This window comes from Panthera pardus, unplaced genomic scaffold (assembly GCF_024362965.1).
Source record: "Panthera pardus isolate Hobbes unplaced genomic scaffold, ASM2436296v1 HiC_scaffold_2, whole genome shotgun sequence".
Taxonomy (NCBI): domain Eukaryota; kingdom Metazoa; phylum Chordata; class Mammalia; order Carnivora; family Felidae; genus Panthera; species Panthera pardus.
Genome location: NW_026526765.1, coordinates 94,705,837 through 94,721,945, shown reverse-complemented (window position 1 = coordinate 94,721,945; position 16,109 = coordinate 94,705,837). Strand labels below are relative to the sequence as shown.

The following is a 16,109-nucleotide window of genomic DNA, read 5'->3' as shown; positions in this document are numbered from 1 at the left end:
AACAATTAAGCTGTACACAGTTTAAAAGGTTTTAATACAGCTTTTTTTAAAGTTAATATAATTATTTTGAGAGAGAGAGAGACAGAACCCAAATGTCCATTGATGGATGAATGGATAAAGAAGATGTGGTATACACACACACACACACACACACACACACACACACACACTGGAGTATTACTCAGCAAGCAAAAAGAATGAGATCTTGCCATTTGCAACTACATGGATGGAACTAAAGGGTATTATGCTAAGTGAAATTAGTCAGTTGGAGAAACACAAATATCATATGACTTCATTCATATGAGGACTTTAAGATACAGAACAGATGAACATAAGGGAAGGGAAGCAAAAATAATATAAAAACAGGGAGGTAGACAAAACGTAAAAGACTCTTAAATATAGAGAACAAACAGGTTTGCTGGAGGGTTTGTGAGAGGGGGAATGGGCTAAATGGGTAAGGGGCATTAAGGAATCTACTCCTGAAATCATTGTTGTGCCGTATGCTAACTTGGCTGTAAATTAAAAAAAATAATAAATTATTAATAAAAAAACCCAACACTCAAGATCCTAAAAGAAATGTTTAATTCATAAAAAACAATCCTTTTTTTTTTAATATAAATGTCATTTTAGGATCTTGGAGTGAAAATATACTAGAATATTTTCTGAGAAATAACCACATCACAACAGAAGATGGCGCTGAGATCATCTGGTATCATGCTGCTAACCACAAGGCACAGGTGAATGAGGCACTGAAAAGTAAGTCAATAGTTTCTTCTTTTCACATTGCATAATAGATTAATTCCACTCTTTTTTTGGTATCTGGGCATATTTTCAGGTTTCAAAGACTTAGAAGATCAAAGTATAAATTCTAGGCCAACATAAACATTTTTATAAGATATCTCATTTTGTTTACAAAATGAACAAATTTCCATAATGGAAGGATTTTCTTATTTTCCAGAAGTGGACTTGCCTTTTCTGTGTCTGTTTGAAACTTTCAATGTATTTACATTTCCCTATATACTGTAGTGATTGGAGTAAAATTTTTGAGGTCACTGTTGTATGTCTTACATATTTTTGTGTCTTTCATAGTGTATTAAGGAAAGGGTCAATAAATATTTTTTGAATGGATGGATGAAGCCTTTGTATACTAATTTATAATTAATTTCCTTGGTCAGTATTTATGCTTAGGCTAGAAACTAAGACTTTGGTTTACTAACTCAATCTATAATCATCTGTATCTATATATCTATATCTATACCTATAGATATCTGTATCTATCACTAGTCTATATCTATATATTGTCTATCTAGTCTATATCTAATACCTAGACCTAGACCTACACCTACACCTACATCTTCATATCCATCTATATCTATATCTTCCTTCTTTATAGATGAACATGATAGCAGTTTTTTCAGCCTTTTCCTAAGAAGTACTCCTCTTGGCTGCAGCAGCACAAGAGACTGAAAGCATATAACGAGAGAGGTCTGGGGCATAACTTGAAGTGACCCAGTACAACAAGGAAAATTCCTCAGTCCCAAGTTTTGCTATAAAAATCTATGCATCTTTTGCATCCTACTCAATTGTGTATCTGGATAATGTGTCTGAATATATATTTATTTTATTGTAAAGATACTGTTTTAAATTGTTATTCTTTGCTCCTCAAAGGGAGGAGCTTTGGTTTAATATTGAATCCTTGATACCTAAAACAATACCTAACACATAATAACACACAGTGATTCTTTAATAAGTGAATTTTAGCAAAAGCAATGCTTCAGGAAAAAAGCTGATTAGTGGTTTCCAGGAACTGGCCAGAGCAGAAAATAGGGAGTGAATGCTAATGGATACAGGGTTTCTTTATGGGATAATGAAATTTTTCTGGAATTAGATAGTGGTAGTGGTTGTACACCATTCTGAATATTCTAAAAATCACTGAATGGTATGCTTTAAAGGGTGAATTTTATGGTATGTGAATTATATATCAATTTTTTTAAATGGAAAAAAAAAGGTGAAACTTCTGTTTACAGACAATTGGTTGTATATGTAGAAAATCAAAGTTTCTTCAGATAAATGATTGTAAGTCATGAGTAAATTTAGAAAGTCTCAGGATACAAAGTCAAAACAAAATAAATTTTAATTCTATGTAATAACTAAAAATTTAGAAAAATCTTTAAAATTTTCAATTCATAATAGTCTGTGTGGAAATCTTTTACTAGAAATAATCTAATTAAATATGGATACTTTACTTTTAAGTGTGTTTTAAAAATGCTGATGGAAAGTCATTTCCAATTGCTGGCAGTCTGATGTTGACCTGGGAATTTTTCATAGGCTACTTAGTGTTCAGATAATGTCCTTTTTACATTCGGTTTGGTAAAACCAGAGAGCTAAGTTTTATAGTTTGGGAATGCTCTTCACAAATCCCTTTTTTAAGCCATGGCTAGTTTCGTAAATTCTTGTTAGTCCAAAGGAGAGGAGACAGACAGCCTCCTGCAGACATGCATGCTGTATTTAACTGGTTTTCTCATTTCTTCCAGAATATTTAAATGTAGTATAACTATTATTAATAGAGCTGTTTCAGTTTGATTAACTTGTAAAACTGGGTTTTTAACAATATCATGACTTAAAAAAAAAAAACAAAGTACAGGAGGAGAAATGTAAAAGTACCACCTGGTATTACACTGTCAAAACATCCAGATCACAGACTAATGATCACAGACTAATGATCACAGACTAATGTTGTAACATTTCAGCATGTATATTTTAAACACATTCATTTTAAAAGATACGTTGGAAAAAAATGGAAAACGATTTAAGTCTTTTTGAGAAAAAAAGTGTGTTTTTTTTAAGCCTTGAAAAAAGCCTTTGTAACATCTTTAGGAAAAGTGTGACTATAATAAATATCTGTAGTTTCTAATTTAAGGAATGAGAAGATAAAAATATTATTTTTATTCTCAGAAACGTCAACAAACACTTATTAATCCTTGTTTTCTTTGCTCATTTTGCTATGTCCTGGGAAGAAATTAAATACTGTAACAACAGTGTAAGAGCTCTATGACATAGGGAAAGGCATTTAATTCTTCACCACCTGTTTGCTCATCTGTGAAACAAACATGTAAAGGCCTAGCACTTAGTACCTGGCACTTAGTAGTTACCCAGTAAATGTTAGTTTTTATTCTCCTCAACAGGCTCCTGAATATGACATCTTCTGCAGTCCTTATTTTATCAGCATTAACTTAAGTTCTTTTATTTGGACAGGTCCTGCTCACATGATAGAGGCTGATGTCCTTCTTCCAAGTGATGGATCAGAATATAGCCAACCAATCATGGCCCATCCTCCTGAAACAAATAGTGATAATACTTTACAGGAATGGCTGACTGAAGTTATAAAAAGCAATAAAGGCATCAAACTGGATTTTAAGAGGTATTTGTATAAACATTTTCAGTTTTTTAGTTGTTATAAAATAACAATGGAAAAAAAGGATTAATAGCATCACATATCTGTGCTTGACTAATTTTAAATTGAAAATAGAATTGTAAACTAATATGTTTCAAGAATGGACCTAAGACCCATTGAGTTGTTTAATAAGATTGTTTCTTGGAAACTCTTTGAAGATAAAATTAATTTTTACAAAGGAATTTATCATAAATTACCATTGTGATAATAGAATGGTAAATTTAAAATGCTACTTTCATTAAAAAGTGGTCTGAGACAGAGTTGGCAGTAGTTTGAGAAGTTAATGCATATCCTACTTGATTTATATTTGTATATGGGGAATTATCTAGAAGTCTTTAATAATCCAAGAGTTCTTTAAAAATAATATTTGGAAGTATTGATAATGAAGGGCAAGATTAAGTGTCATTTCCTTTCCAGTGGCTATCATGGGAAATTTTACTTTTGTGCCATTTTGGCTATATAAAAATTATAAGTAAAGCCAGGAATATATTGTGATACCACAAAAGCTCACCATAAGCCCCATGAAGGCGACTGCTAATGAAAATCTAGGGTTTGTGGTAAATATACCTTATCTCTGAACAATATTTTTAAATGGCATTTTCTTAGGAAATTAATAATGATTTGGAAATCTTACTAATAGAATTATCAATATGACTCTAATCATTTGTTGTAGGGCTAAATGTACCAGTAAACTTCATTATACTGTTGGTGAATGAAAGAGCTATGTTAAGATCTTAAAGTTTTTAGAGTGGTGAATGGCCCAAACTCTATTTTATTGACAAAGAAACTTAGTCCCAGAGAAGTTAAATGATTGACCCAGGGACAATAGCTAAACTTGACAGCTGAGCTAGGATGAGATCCAAGGTATAGTGTTCTCTGTACCATGAAATAAAGCGTTTGATCTTTAATGTTTGGTGATTCAGAGTTTTAGCACTCTTTGCCGTTTCATGTGTATGTTTACTATTGCCTACTGAATTGTTCTCTCTAATATATTCCTTGGCTCTTCACCAGTCAGATCAACCGATTCATTCCTAGCAGCTATCCAAAAGGGCTGAGGCACTAAAAAAAAGATTTTTCAAATTTTTTGGTCATAACATATTTGAAGGGGAATGAATTTATGGACATTTATAGTGTGTCAGACATTGTTCTAAGAGCACTAAATGTGTTCATTTATTTAGTCCTTATAACAATCCTAGGAGGTAGCTTATTGCTATCATCCTCATTTTCTTGATGAGGGAACAAAGGCAGAGAAGAGTAAGTAGCCTGCTTGTTGTCACATAGTAGGAAAGCTACCAGCCTGGCTGAAGAGTTCACACTGTGAACCCAAACTCTGTACTACCTCTGTAAAAGTAGCTGAATAACCTATTAGTTAAATTTTACTAGTTCTTATTATATGCTTTTAAGTTATTCTGTTTGGTATACAAATAATAATTAAATGTTAAAATTTTATGTGTAAGTTTCCTATAGAATGTAATTTTAAATGGTTTATTGTGTTTTTTGTGATTGATGATTTTTATTTTCTCATCCCCAATTTCTAAACAAAGTTAATAGGTAAATAGGTATGATACTCAGAAGTTTGACTTACAAATAACTTTTTAGGAAAAAAACCTATCCTATAAAAACAAAGTTCATATTCTTCCTAGGAATTTAAGTAAGTACCACAAAAGGGAAATTTTAGGTGGTATACTGATCAGAACTTACCTCTTCAAGTGATCATCTTGGCCAGCCTTTGTCAGGTTTTGTTTTTTAAATATATGAAATTTATTGTCAAATTGGTTTCCATACAACACCCAGTGCTCATCCCAAAAGATGCCCTCTTCAATACCCATCACCCACCCTCCCCTCCCTCCCACCCCCCATCAGCCCTCATTTTGTTCTCAAGTAGCCTTTGTCAGTTTTTTATGAGACACTTAATACATGTTAGAATTGAGAATGTTAGCCACTGTTATTTCTAATTAGAATTACATGGTATTGCCAGCGTTACCTTGATTTCAAAAGCAAAGACCCCACTAAAAAGAAGAACTAAAGACCAATTTCCCTGATGAACATGGATGCAAAAATTCTCAACAGGATACTAGAAAACAGAATCCAACAATACATTGAAAGAATTATTCACCATGATCAAGTGGGATTTATTCCTGGGCTGCAGGGCTGGTTCAATATCCGCAAATCTATCAATGTGATACATCAAATTAATAAAAGAAAAGATAAGAACCAGATGATCCTCTTAATAGATGCAGCAAAAGCATTTGCCAAAATACAGCATTTCTTGATAACCCTCAAGAAAGTAGGGATGAAGGAGCATACCTCAAGATCATAAAGTCTCTATATGAAAGACCCATAGCTAATATCATCCTCAATGGTGAAAAACTGAGAACTTTTCCCCTAACAGGAACATGACACTACTGTTATTCAACATAGTGTTGGAAGTCCTAGCCTCAGCAATCAGACAACAAAAAGAAATAAAAGGCATCTAAATTGGCAAGGAAGAAGTCAAACTTCCACTCTTTGCAGATGACAGGATACTCTTACATGATATTCTACTCTACTTTTGGGAAAACGCAAAAGACTCTACCAAAAAAACTTCTGGAACTGATACATGAATTCAGAAAAGTCACAGGATATAAAATCAGCATTCAGAAATCAGATGCATTTCTATACACCAATAATAAAGCAGCAGAAAGAGAAATCAAGGAATCTATCTCATTTACAATTGCATTGAAAACCATAAAATACCTAGGAATAAACTTAAACAAAGAGGTAAAAGATCTGTATGTTGAAAACTATAGGCAGCTTATGAAAAAAATTGAAGAAGACACAAAAAAAATGGAAAAATATTCCATGCTCATGGATTGGAAGAACAAATACTGTTAAAATGTTGATATTACCCAAAGCAATCTACGTATTTAATGCAATCCCTATCAAAATAACACCAGCATTCTTCACAGAGCTAGAACAAACAATTTTAAAATTTGTATGGAACCATAAAAGACCCCAAATAGGCAAAGTAAAGTTGAAATAAAAAACCAGGGGCTCCTGGGTGGCTCGGTTCATTACTCATCCAACTTCAGCTCAGGTCATGATCTTGTGGTTCATGGGTTCAAGCCCCGCATCGGGCTCTGTGCTGACAGCTCAGAACCTGGAACCTGCTTCAGATTCTGTGTCTCCCTCTTTTTTTGCCCCTCTCCTGCTTGTACTCTGTCTCTGTCTCTCAAAAATAAATAAATGTTTAAAAAAAAGAAAAAGAAAAAGAAAACCAAGCTAGGGGCATCACAATTTCAGACTTCAAGCCATATTACAAAGCTGTAATTATAAATACAGTATGGTACTGGCACAAAAACAGACACATAGATCAATGAAACAGAATAGAGAACCCAGGAATGGACCCACAAATGTATGGCCAGCTCATCTTTGACAAAGCAGGAAAGAATATCCAATGGAAAAAAGAGAGTCTTTTCAGCAAATGGTGTTGGGAAAACTGGACAGTGACATGCAGAATGAACCTGGGCCACTTTCTTACACCATACACAAAAATAAACTCAAAATGGATGAAAGACCTAAGTGTAAAGACAGTAAACTATCAAAATCTTAGAGGAGAAAACAGTCAACACCTCTTTGACCTCAGCCACGGCAATTTCTTACTAAACACGTCCCCTGAGGCAAAGGAAACAAAAGCAAAAATGAAGTATTGAGACCTCATCAAGATAAAAAGCTTCTGCACAGTGAAGCAAACAATCAAGAAAACAGTCATTGCAAATGACATACCAGATAAAGGGTTAGTATCTAAAACCTATAAAGAACTTACCAAATTCAACATCCAAAAAACAAAGAATTTGGTGAAGAAATAGGCAAAAGACATAAACAGACTATTTTCCAAAGAAGACATCCAGATGGCTAACAGACACATGAAAAGATGCTCAACATCATTCATCATCAGGGAAATACAAATCAAAACTACAATGAGATACCACCTCATACCTGTTAGAATGGCTAAAATTAACAACTCAGGAAGCAACAGATATTGCAAGAATGCAGAGAAAGGGGAACACTTTTGCACCGCTGGTGCAAATGCAAACTAGTGCAGCCATTCTGGAAAACAGTATGGAGTTTCCTCAAAAAATTGAAAACAGAGCTACCATATCACCCAGCTATTGCACTAGTAGGTATTCATCCAAAGGATACAAAACTGCTCATTCAAAGGGGCACATGCATCCCAATGTTTATAGCAGCACTATCAACAATAGCCAAAGTATGGAAAGAGCCCAAATGTGCATCGACTGATGAATGGATAAAGAAGATGTGGTACATATATACAATGGAATACTACTCGGCAGTGAAAAAGAATGAAATCTTGCCATGTGCAATAACGTGGATGGAGCTGGAGTGTTTAATGCTAAATTAAGTCAGTAGTAAGTCTGTCAGAGAAAGGCAAATATCATATGATTTCACTCATCTGTGGAATTTAAGAAACAAAACAGATGAACATAGAGGAAGGGAAGGAAAAATAAGATAAAAACAGAGAGGGAGGCAAATCATAAGAGATTCTTAAATACAGAGAACAAACTGAGGGTTGCTGGAGGGGTGTTGGGTGGGGGTGGGCTAAATGGGTGATGGGCATTAAGGAGGGCACTTGTTGGAATGAGCACTGGATATTATATGTAAGTGATGAATCACTAAATTCTAGTCCTAAAACCCTTATTACACTGTATGTTAACTAACTTTAAAAACATACAAAAAACAAATTTACTATATGGATGTACTTTAGAGATACCACCTAGAATTAGAATCATTAAAGACTGAATTTGAATATGCTAAAATAAATTATTACATGGAATTAGTAGATTAATTGGGAGAAATGTATCATTTTGTAATATTTACAAATTTGTTACATGTTCCAGGCTAGGAACATGGTATGTTATTCTTTCAGGTATACATTATATATTGCTGTTGGGCCAAGTTCATCCTCAGTCTTTTTTTTCTTTTTTTTTCCAAAAATGTTATGACTTTTCCTTGATATTTACTCTTCCAGAAGAATTTTATATTTATTTTATTCTATTTTAGAGAGAGAGAGAGAGAGAGAGATTGTGGGTGGGGGAGAGGGGCAGAGGGAGAGAGAGAGAATCTCAAGCAGGCTCCGTGTGGTGCTTGCTACGGGGTTCTATCCCACAACCCTGGCATAGCTACTGGAGCCGAAACAAAGAGTTAGATGCTCTACTGACTGAGCCACCCAGGCGACCCCAGAAGAATTTGATAATTGTTTCGTCAAATTCCAGAAAATAAAAAACTACAACAACAAAAACTTTTATTTTCCTTAGTAAGATTTTATGTTTTTTTTAAATATAGGTTTTGTTTTTCTTATTTAAATTTCTGATAAGGGGAAGTGGCATTACAATAATCTATATTAGCAATAATTAAAATATTTACATATAAAAAAAGAATACATGTATTAAATTCTTGTTTCATTATGTTCTGTGTCATAGCTCCTTATGGTTAACTGCACAGTGCTTTGCACATAGTAGACACTTAATATATGTTGGTGGATTCAATCTTGGGGAGAATACGCTGAGATTGTATATTATCTGATGGGAAACCATTATTCAACAGCCCTATATTATTTTACTAAATTGAGAAAGCCTAAGACTCTCCCTCCTGAATATAAACTAGAAATTAGTGTTTAACCCAACCTCCAAAGACACCAGATTTCTTAAGAAACCAGAATTCTTTCTGGAAAAAGAGATGTTGCCAGAGGTGCATAGATTAGTTTAGGTTTTCCTCCAGATCCACCCATGAAGAGCAGAACCCCACAGTAACTTGGCTTCTCCTGTAGGCCTTGAAAAACAAGCTTTGGAGGCGCAGCTGCAAGTTGCTTGGTACCAAAAATAGGGGTGCCAGATCTCAGAATTGTGGTTTTAACATGGCCCTGATACTGTTTAAGGCAGAAAGCATTTAGGACAGAGAAATGACAGTCTCTAAATTAAAGTCTGCTAGGTCCAGCATTAGAGTTTATTACACTAAAATCTAGGGCCTCCATTTCAGGGCAAGAAGAATAAGCAAAAAGAAGCTCACAACATGGGGGCAGAGTAAAGAAAGACTGGGGGCTGGTTTTCAATGGTTTTAATGAACAGTATCCTTGCTCACTAATTAATTGGACCTAATAAATAATGAGGTTATCAGTTTCTCCCGTTACAGTAAGAGGCCTGAAAGGAGTGAGGTGAAGAATGGTAGAAGTATAGGCAGGAGGAGTCCAGTCCATTAAGAAAGTTGTAATGTGAGGAGAGGGTACTGAATGTTCTTCCCTCCGACAGGCATTTCCCAGAATCTTAGCCTCCCGTTGTAGTATTCACTAAAAGCTAATTTTCTTTTTAAATTTTTATTTAAATTCTAGTTAGTTAACATACCTTACAAAAAATGGTTTCGGGAGTAGAATTCAGTGATTCATCAGTTACATACAACACTCAGTGCTCATCATAACAAGTGCCTTCCTTAATGCCCATCACCCATCTATCCCATCCTTCACTCACCTCCTTCCATCAACCCTCATTTTGTTCTGTCATTAAGAGTCTCTTGTGGTTTGTTTTCCTCTCTTCTCTTTCCCCCCCCCCTCCCCTATGTTCATCTGTTTTATTTAAATTCCACAGGTGAGCGAAATCATATGGTATTTGTCTTTCTCTGTTTGACTCTTTCATTTAGCATAATATACTCTAGCTCCATCCATGTTGTTGCAAATGAGAAGTTTTCATTCTTTTGGATAGCTGAGTAATATTCCATGGTATGTATACCACATCTTGCTTATCTATTTATCTGTCAATGGACTTTTGGGCTCTCTCCATAGTTTGACTATTGTTGATAATGCTGCTGTAAACATTGGGGTGCATGTACGTCTTCGAACCTGTATTTTTGTATCCTTTGGTAAATACCAAGTAGTGCAATTGCTGGATCATAGGGTAGTTCTATTTTTAACGTTTTGAGGAACCTCCATACTCTTCTCCAGAGTGGCTGCACCAGTTTGCATTCCCCCAAACAGTGCATAAGGGTAAAGCTAATTTTCTTAGAAGCAAACTTAAAGGTTCAGAAGAGATTCAGAAGTATAAGTAGTGTTGTAGTTCAGTAAAGTTATATATATTCTTAAAAAGTAAAATTTATGTAGGCTGATTGAAACCTTACTGTTTTAAAACCTATCGATGTCAGAATGGATGTAGAGAAGAAAAGAGTGAAGCTGCTTTTTTATTTAAAAGTAACTGAAATATAGTTGTCTCTAGTTTTAAGAAAAGATGCTTGTTTTTAATTTATTTTTAAATGTTTATTTATTTATTTTGAAAGAGAGATGGGGAGAGGGCAGAGAGAGAGGGGGAGAGAGAGAATCCCAAGCAGGCTCTATGTTGTCAGCACAGAGCAAGATCAACTTACGAACCATGAGATCATGACCTGAGCTGAAATCAAGTCACATAGTTAACAGACTGAGCCACCCAGGCACCCCCAAAAAAGATGTTTATGAAATGAAAATGAAATCTGTAAAAGTTTTAAGAAAATATTATAATTTTACACTTTGCAATCAGTTTTAGAAACATGTTTATGCATCCAAATTTATAAGAATACGTGAAGGAAAAGAGGCTCTTTTCTCTGAGGTCATGAGCCAGTATTAAAGACACAGTGCTTGGGTACACATTAGGTATTTTAATAAATGTGAATTTTCACATTATAAATGTATCTAATTTTAAATCTTATTTATACATTCTCTTATGAGTGAATATTTGTGTATTTTCTGAAATTATTTTATACTGAGTGATCCTAATACAGAGATTTGAAACCTCAGTCTGTCTACAAATAGTGACATTATTCGTACATTTATAGTACCTTTCAGGTACCTTCATGAATAATAAGTATAAATCAGTGTTTTGAGATGTGGAATATGTTAACTTTCCCCTCTGGTTCTATGTGATCTTTGAATTTATTTAATTTAGGCATTATTGTATTATACTTTTATTAGGAAGCTGAGAACATTGAAAACAGTAGTCTCAAAGAACTTCTTTTTATTTTTACTTTAGGAATGTATCTTATTGACAGCAAACTATATTTTTAGTCTAGCAGCTGTGGAACCATCCATGATGCTCCTGGAAAATGTGAAGAGGCATCTGCAGCGTCCTGTGTGGATTAATGCTGATATTCTTCCTGGTCCAAATGGAAATAGCAGAGTAGTGGATGCAAAACCTTTTATAGACACAGTGACATCCTTCTTTCCAGATGTGACGTTTTCCCTGGGTTGGACAACAGGATGGCATCCTGAGAAAGTCAATGAAGGTAATAATTTTTAAAATGTATTTCTTTTTGATCAAATTAAAATCTACTTGAAATATAAAAATAACACTTCTCAGCACAAAACCAAAAACTTATTCCACAATCTAAGAGCCTAATGGAGAGAAAGGTCTGGTCCTAAAGGCATCTGTATGACTCTTCTTTCTTTTATTTCATATAGACACTGCATTCATTGGTGATATTCTGTTACCAAACTTCAATGGGAAATATTTATTTACAAGGTCTAGATTAACAAAAGCTGCCTCTTTATAAATTTTAAACATATCCTGAGTTGTCTATTTGAACTTGGAAAACACAATATACTCTTTTTACCTTGGAGCAAACTTCCTATGTCAGATGAAAGATAAAGAAGTAGTAACAAAAACTTAGCCAGTGATGTGAGGCCAGAAGTAAGGGGAGTGTGGTTGAAGAGCACAAGTTCTGTTCTGTAGACAGAGGGAGGCCCTTAAAAGTAGTTTGCTAGAACTTTGGCACCCTCATGTTCTCTTTGGTTGGACAGGGGAGTGAGAGGCCATGAGACTCTCCTCTAGTCCAATCCCTTCTTTCCTTTCACCTTTTCCCTTCAGGATGGACCTGACATTCAGATTATTTTCCCTGGTTGAAACTGACTATGCTATTTGGGTTCATCTTTCTATTTCTTCATACATACCTAGGTAGTGATTTCCAGATAAACAGTTCTCAAGAACCATGAAATCAGGACCTGACGGGAGATCAAGAGTCAGATGCTCAAGCAACCGAACCACCCAGGCACCCAGAGATATTAGTCTTTATCCTGTGTTCACGGCATTCATTTTTTTTACTTATTTGCATTTATTGTTTTCAGATGTTAAATTTTAGCCCAACGTAAGATTAGAGTAACTGCTATCAAGTGAGTAGTGACATTTAGGTTTAACCCCCTGGTCCAACAGTTAATAAGATTGAGAGAAAAAGCAATATGCTTTAACTTAATTCTAATTCTTTAATTCATTTTAATTTTATTAATTTCATTAAAGAATATTGCTTATAATTCAAAGTGTTTAAATAAGGTAAACTATAAACAGTTTAGTAACTTCCTTACTGATTCCAATTCCTTTTATCACTGTTTAGTATAATTCTGGCTTAACCTGATCCTTGAACTGAATAATACCATATCTGGGTTTGAAGTCATTGTGGTGTTGAATGTCTCCAGGCTACTTTTCTTTCACCCTCCTCTTGTCATTACCAACATGCACTTTATGCTCCCTTACTTGTTATTTCACAGATTTAGAAAAGAGAGTTAAAAGTTTATAGTCATGTAAATATAGCTTTTGTTAGCAGTCCCTTTTTCTAATTAAAAAGATATAGGGGCACCTGGGTGGTGAGTTGGTTAAGTGTCTAACTGTTGATCTCAGCTCAGGTCATGATCTCACAGTTTGTGAATTCGAGCCCCACATCGGCCTCTATGCTGATGGTCCATAGCCTGCTTCAGATTCCGTCTCTCTTTCTCTCTGCCCCTTCCCCACTTGTGCTCTTTATCTGTCTCTGAAAATACATAAATAAATAAACAAAAAAAAATTTAAAAAACGATAGTTTTTCATATTTTTCAGGAAAGCAGAACTTTCCCCTTTTTTCATAAGGAGTTTAGCTGCTAAACTAACATATTTACTTAGGCTTTCTGTAAAATGTTCCTGTATTGATCAATACTTTTTACAGCCTGCTTTTGATAGAGTTTAGTGTTATTTAAAAAATAGAAAATTTTTTTCTGAAGCTTTTATAAATAGGCAAGTGTGTTTTCCATAATGTCTTAATAAGATTTAAAATGCATGTATAAAAGTCATTTTTACCACTATTTCTACTTTAGGTAAAATGTATAAATAATTTGGACTAGCCAAAAAACAACCATGAAGATAATTATTACTTAAAATTTTTTAAATGTTTTATTTATTTACTTTGAGAGAGAGAGAGAGAGAGCATGCACAAGTGGGGAAGGGGCAGAGAGAGAGGGAGGAAGAGACAATCCCAATCAGGCTGCACACCACCAGTGCAGAACCCAGGGTGGGGCTTGAACCCATGAACTGTGAGATCATGACCTGAGGTGAAGTCAGACTCTTAGTCAACTGAGCCACCCAGGTGCCCCGATAATTATTAATTAAATGTCTAGTACCGGGGCGCCTGGGTGGCGCAGTCGGTTGAGCGTCCGACTTCAGCTCAGGTCACGATCTCGCGGACGGTGGGTTCGGGCCCCGCGTCGGGCTCTGGGCTGATGGCTCGGAGCCTGGAGCCTGCTTCTGATTCTGTGTCTCCTTCTCTCTCTGCCCCTCCCCCCTTCATGCTCTGTCTCTCTCTGTCTCAAAAATAAATAAACGTCAAAAAAAAAAATTAAAAAAAAAAATGTCTAGTACCTAGCAGCCATCTTTCTCTTGGAAAAGAATACTTAATTACACAATGGAAAATATAAGTTTATAGAGACTATTAATGATGCAGCTATACCTACGGGAAGAGCTTTAGAATCTTTAAGGTATAGTGTCAAAATTTGCTTTTTTTGTGCTTGAGAGATTAGTAAAACCTTTTTTTTTTTAATGTTTATTTATTTATTTTTTTAGAGAGAGACAGAGTATGAGCAGGGGTGGGGCAGAGAGAGAAGGAGACAGAATCTGAAGCAGACTCCAGGCTCTGAGCTGTCAGCACAGAGCCTGATGTGGGGCTTGAACTCGTGAATCGTGAGATCATGACCTGAGCCGAAGCTGGACACTTAACCGATGGAGCCACCCAGGTGCCCCATAAAACCTTTTTAATATTTTAATATTTTGTTAAATTTTCTCTTGGTCACTTGTGGCATGATTTTAGAATTAATTTTTTGTCGGGGCGCCTGGGTGGCTCAGTCGGTAAAGCGGCGACTTCGGCTCAGGTCATGATCTCGTGATCCATGAGTTCGAGCCCCGCGTCGGGCTCTGTGCTGACAGCTCAGAGCCTGGAGCCTGTTTCAGATGCTGTGTCTCCCTCTCTCTGACCCTCCCCCGTTCATGCTCTGTCTCTCTCTGTCTCAAAAATAAATAAACGTTAAAAAAAAAAAATTTAGAATTAATTTTTTGTCTACATTTTCCACTGAAAATTTTTTCATGTATTAAGTGTTTTTTTAAGTCACTCTGTATCCAAACAGAAATTTTTATAAATTATCTGTGAATTTACCTATTTATAAGTAATTTAACTTAGTTTCTTATTTTTTTAATAAGTTTTATGTATTTATGTATTTTGAGAGAGAGAGACAGAGTGAGTGGGCGAGGGGCAGAGAGAGAGGGAGACAGAGAATCCCAAACAAGCTCCTCACTGTCAGCAGGGAGCCAGATGCCGGGCTCAAACTCACAAAACCTGGAGATCATGACTTGAGCTGAAACCAAGACCCATAACCAACTGAGCCACCCAGGCTCCCCTAGTTTCTTATTTAATTGACTTTCAGTATTCCAGTTAGAAAAATGGAATTTCTTTCTTTAATTTCAGGTTACAGTTGGACAATGGTGAAAGAAATGGAATATATATGTAAGGACCTAAATCTGCCTGTAACATTTCCTGTCAGAGCAGCATTAGTAAGGCAGTCTTGTTCTCAGTTACTCTGGCTGTTAAAGAAATCAAACAGGTATGTATAAGTTTAACAATGTAGGATGTGCATGTGAGTACATGTGTAAGAGAGACAGAAAGAGGATGAAAACTGATTATGTAGACAGTGTGTATGAGAAAAAGATTGAGAGAGAGAATGAGCCCCGATTGTAAAGCAAGCAGATTCCCTCACTAGAATGAAACTCTCAGTTAACCTTAACTTATATAACATCATGTCTTTCATCTCTGTTCCTTACCAAAGTTTTTGAACACAGTAGGTGCCCAGTAAATGTCCTTTTTTAATGATGTTATATTCTCAAAAAGTTGTAAGAGGATAAAATATTTTCTCTTTGAATTCCATCCTAATTTCACAAGTTTTTTCTGTATCAAAATTTTATCTTTTTAATATGTAATAAAAATTAGTTGGACCACTATTAAAGTATACTATAAAGATACAAATATTGAAACAACTTTGATACTATCTTTTTAATATACTTGTCAGTAGAACAGCAGGGAAAACCCAGAAATAAACCCAAATCTATCATGGAACTTAGTTTAGGAGAAGCTGGCATTTCAAATCATTGGAGTAAAAGTTTAGTGTAGTGTTGGGAAAATAGGCCAACTCTGCAGAAAAGACAAAACTGGCACTGCTCCTTAATCTTTTTTCCACAATAAATTCTAGGTGAATTAAATACTTGAAAATCAAACATTAAATACATAAAGAAAAAGCGTGATGTTTTATATAGTTTCAGAAAGGAGGAGACCTTTCTTAGTAAGGCACAGAATCTAA

At 35.1% G+C, this 16,109-nt stretch overlaps 1 protein-coding gene across 5 annotated transcripts in view; it reads left to right on the top strand.

Moving 5' to 3' along the window:
* FAM151B (family with sequence similarity 151 member B) overlaps window positions 1–16,109 on the top strand; it is a 46,750-nt gene that overhangs the window by 1,503 nt on the left and 29,138 nt on the right. For all 5 annotated transcript variants that reach the window (XR_008423813.1, XM_053907243.1, XM_019462892.2 and 2 more), the window contains exons 2-5: window positions 631–756; window positions 3,256–3,421; window positions 11,535–11,752; window positions 15,224–15,359. Coding sequence is in view for 4 of the 5 variants with exons in the window: in XM_053907243.1 (XP_053763218.1) it covers window positions 631–756; window positions 3,256–3,421; window positions 11,535–11,752; window positions 15,224–15,359 (646 nt within the window). In the remaining variant the exon portion in view is untranslated. The remainder of the gene's footprint in view (window positions 1–630; window positions 757–3,255; window positions 3,422–11,534; window positions 11,753–15,223; window positions 15,360–16,109) is intronic.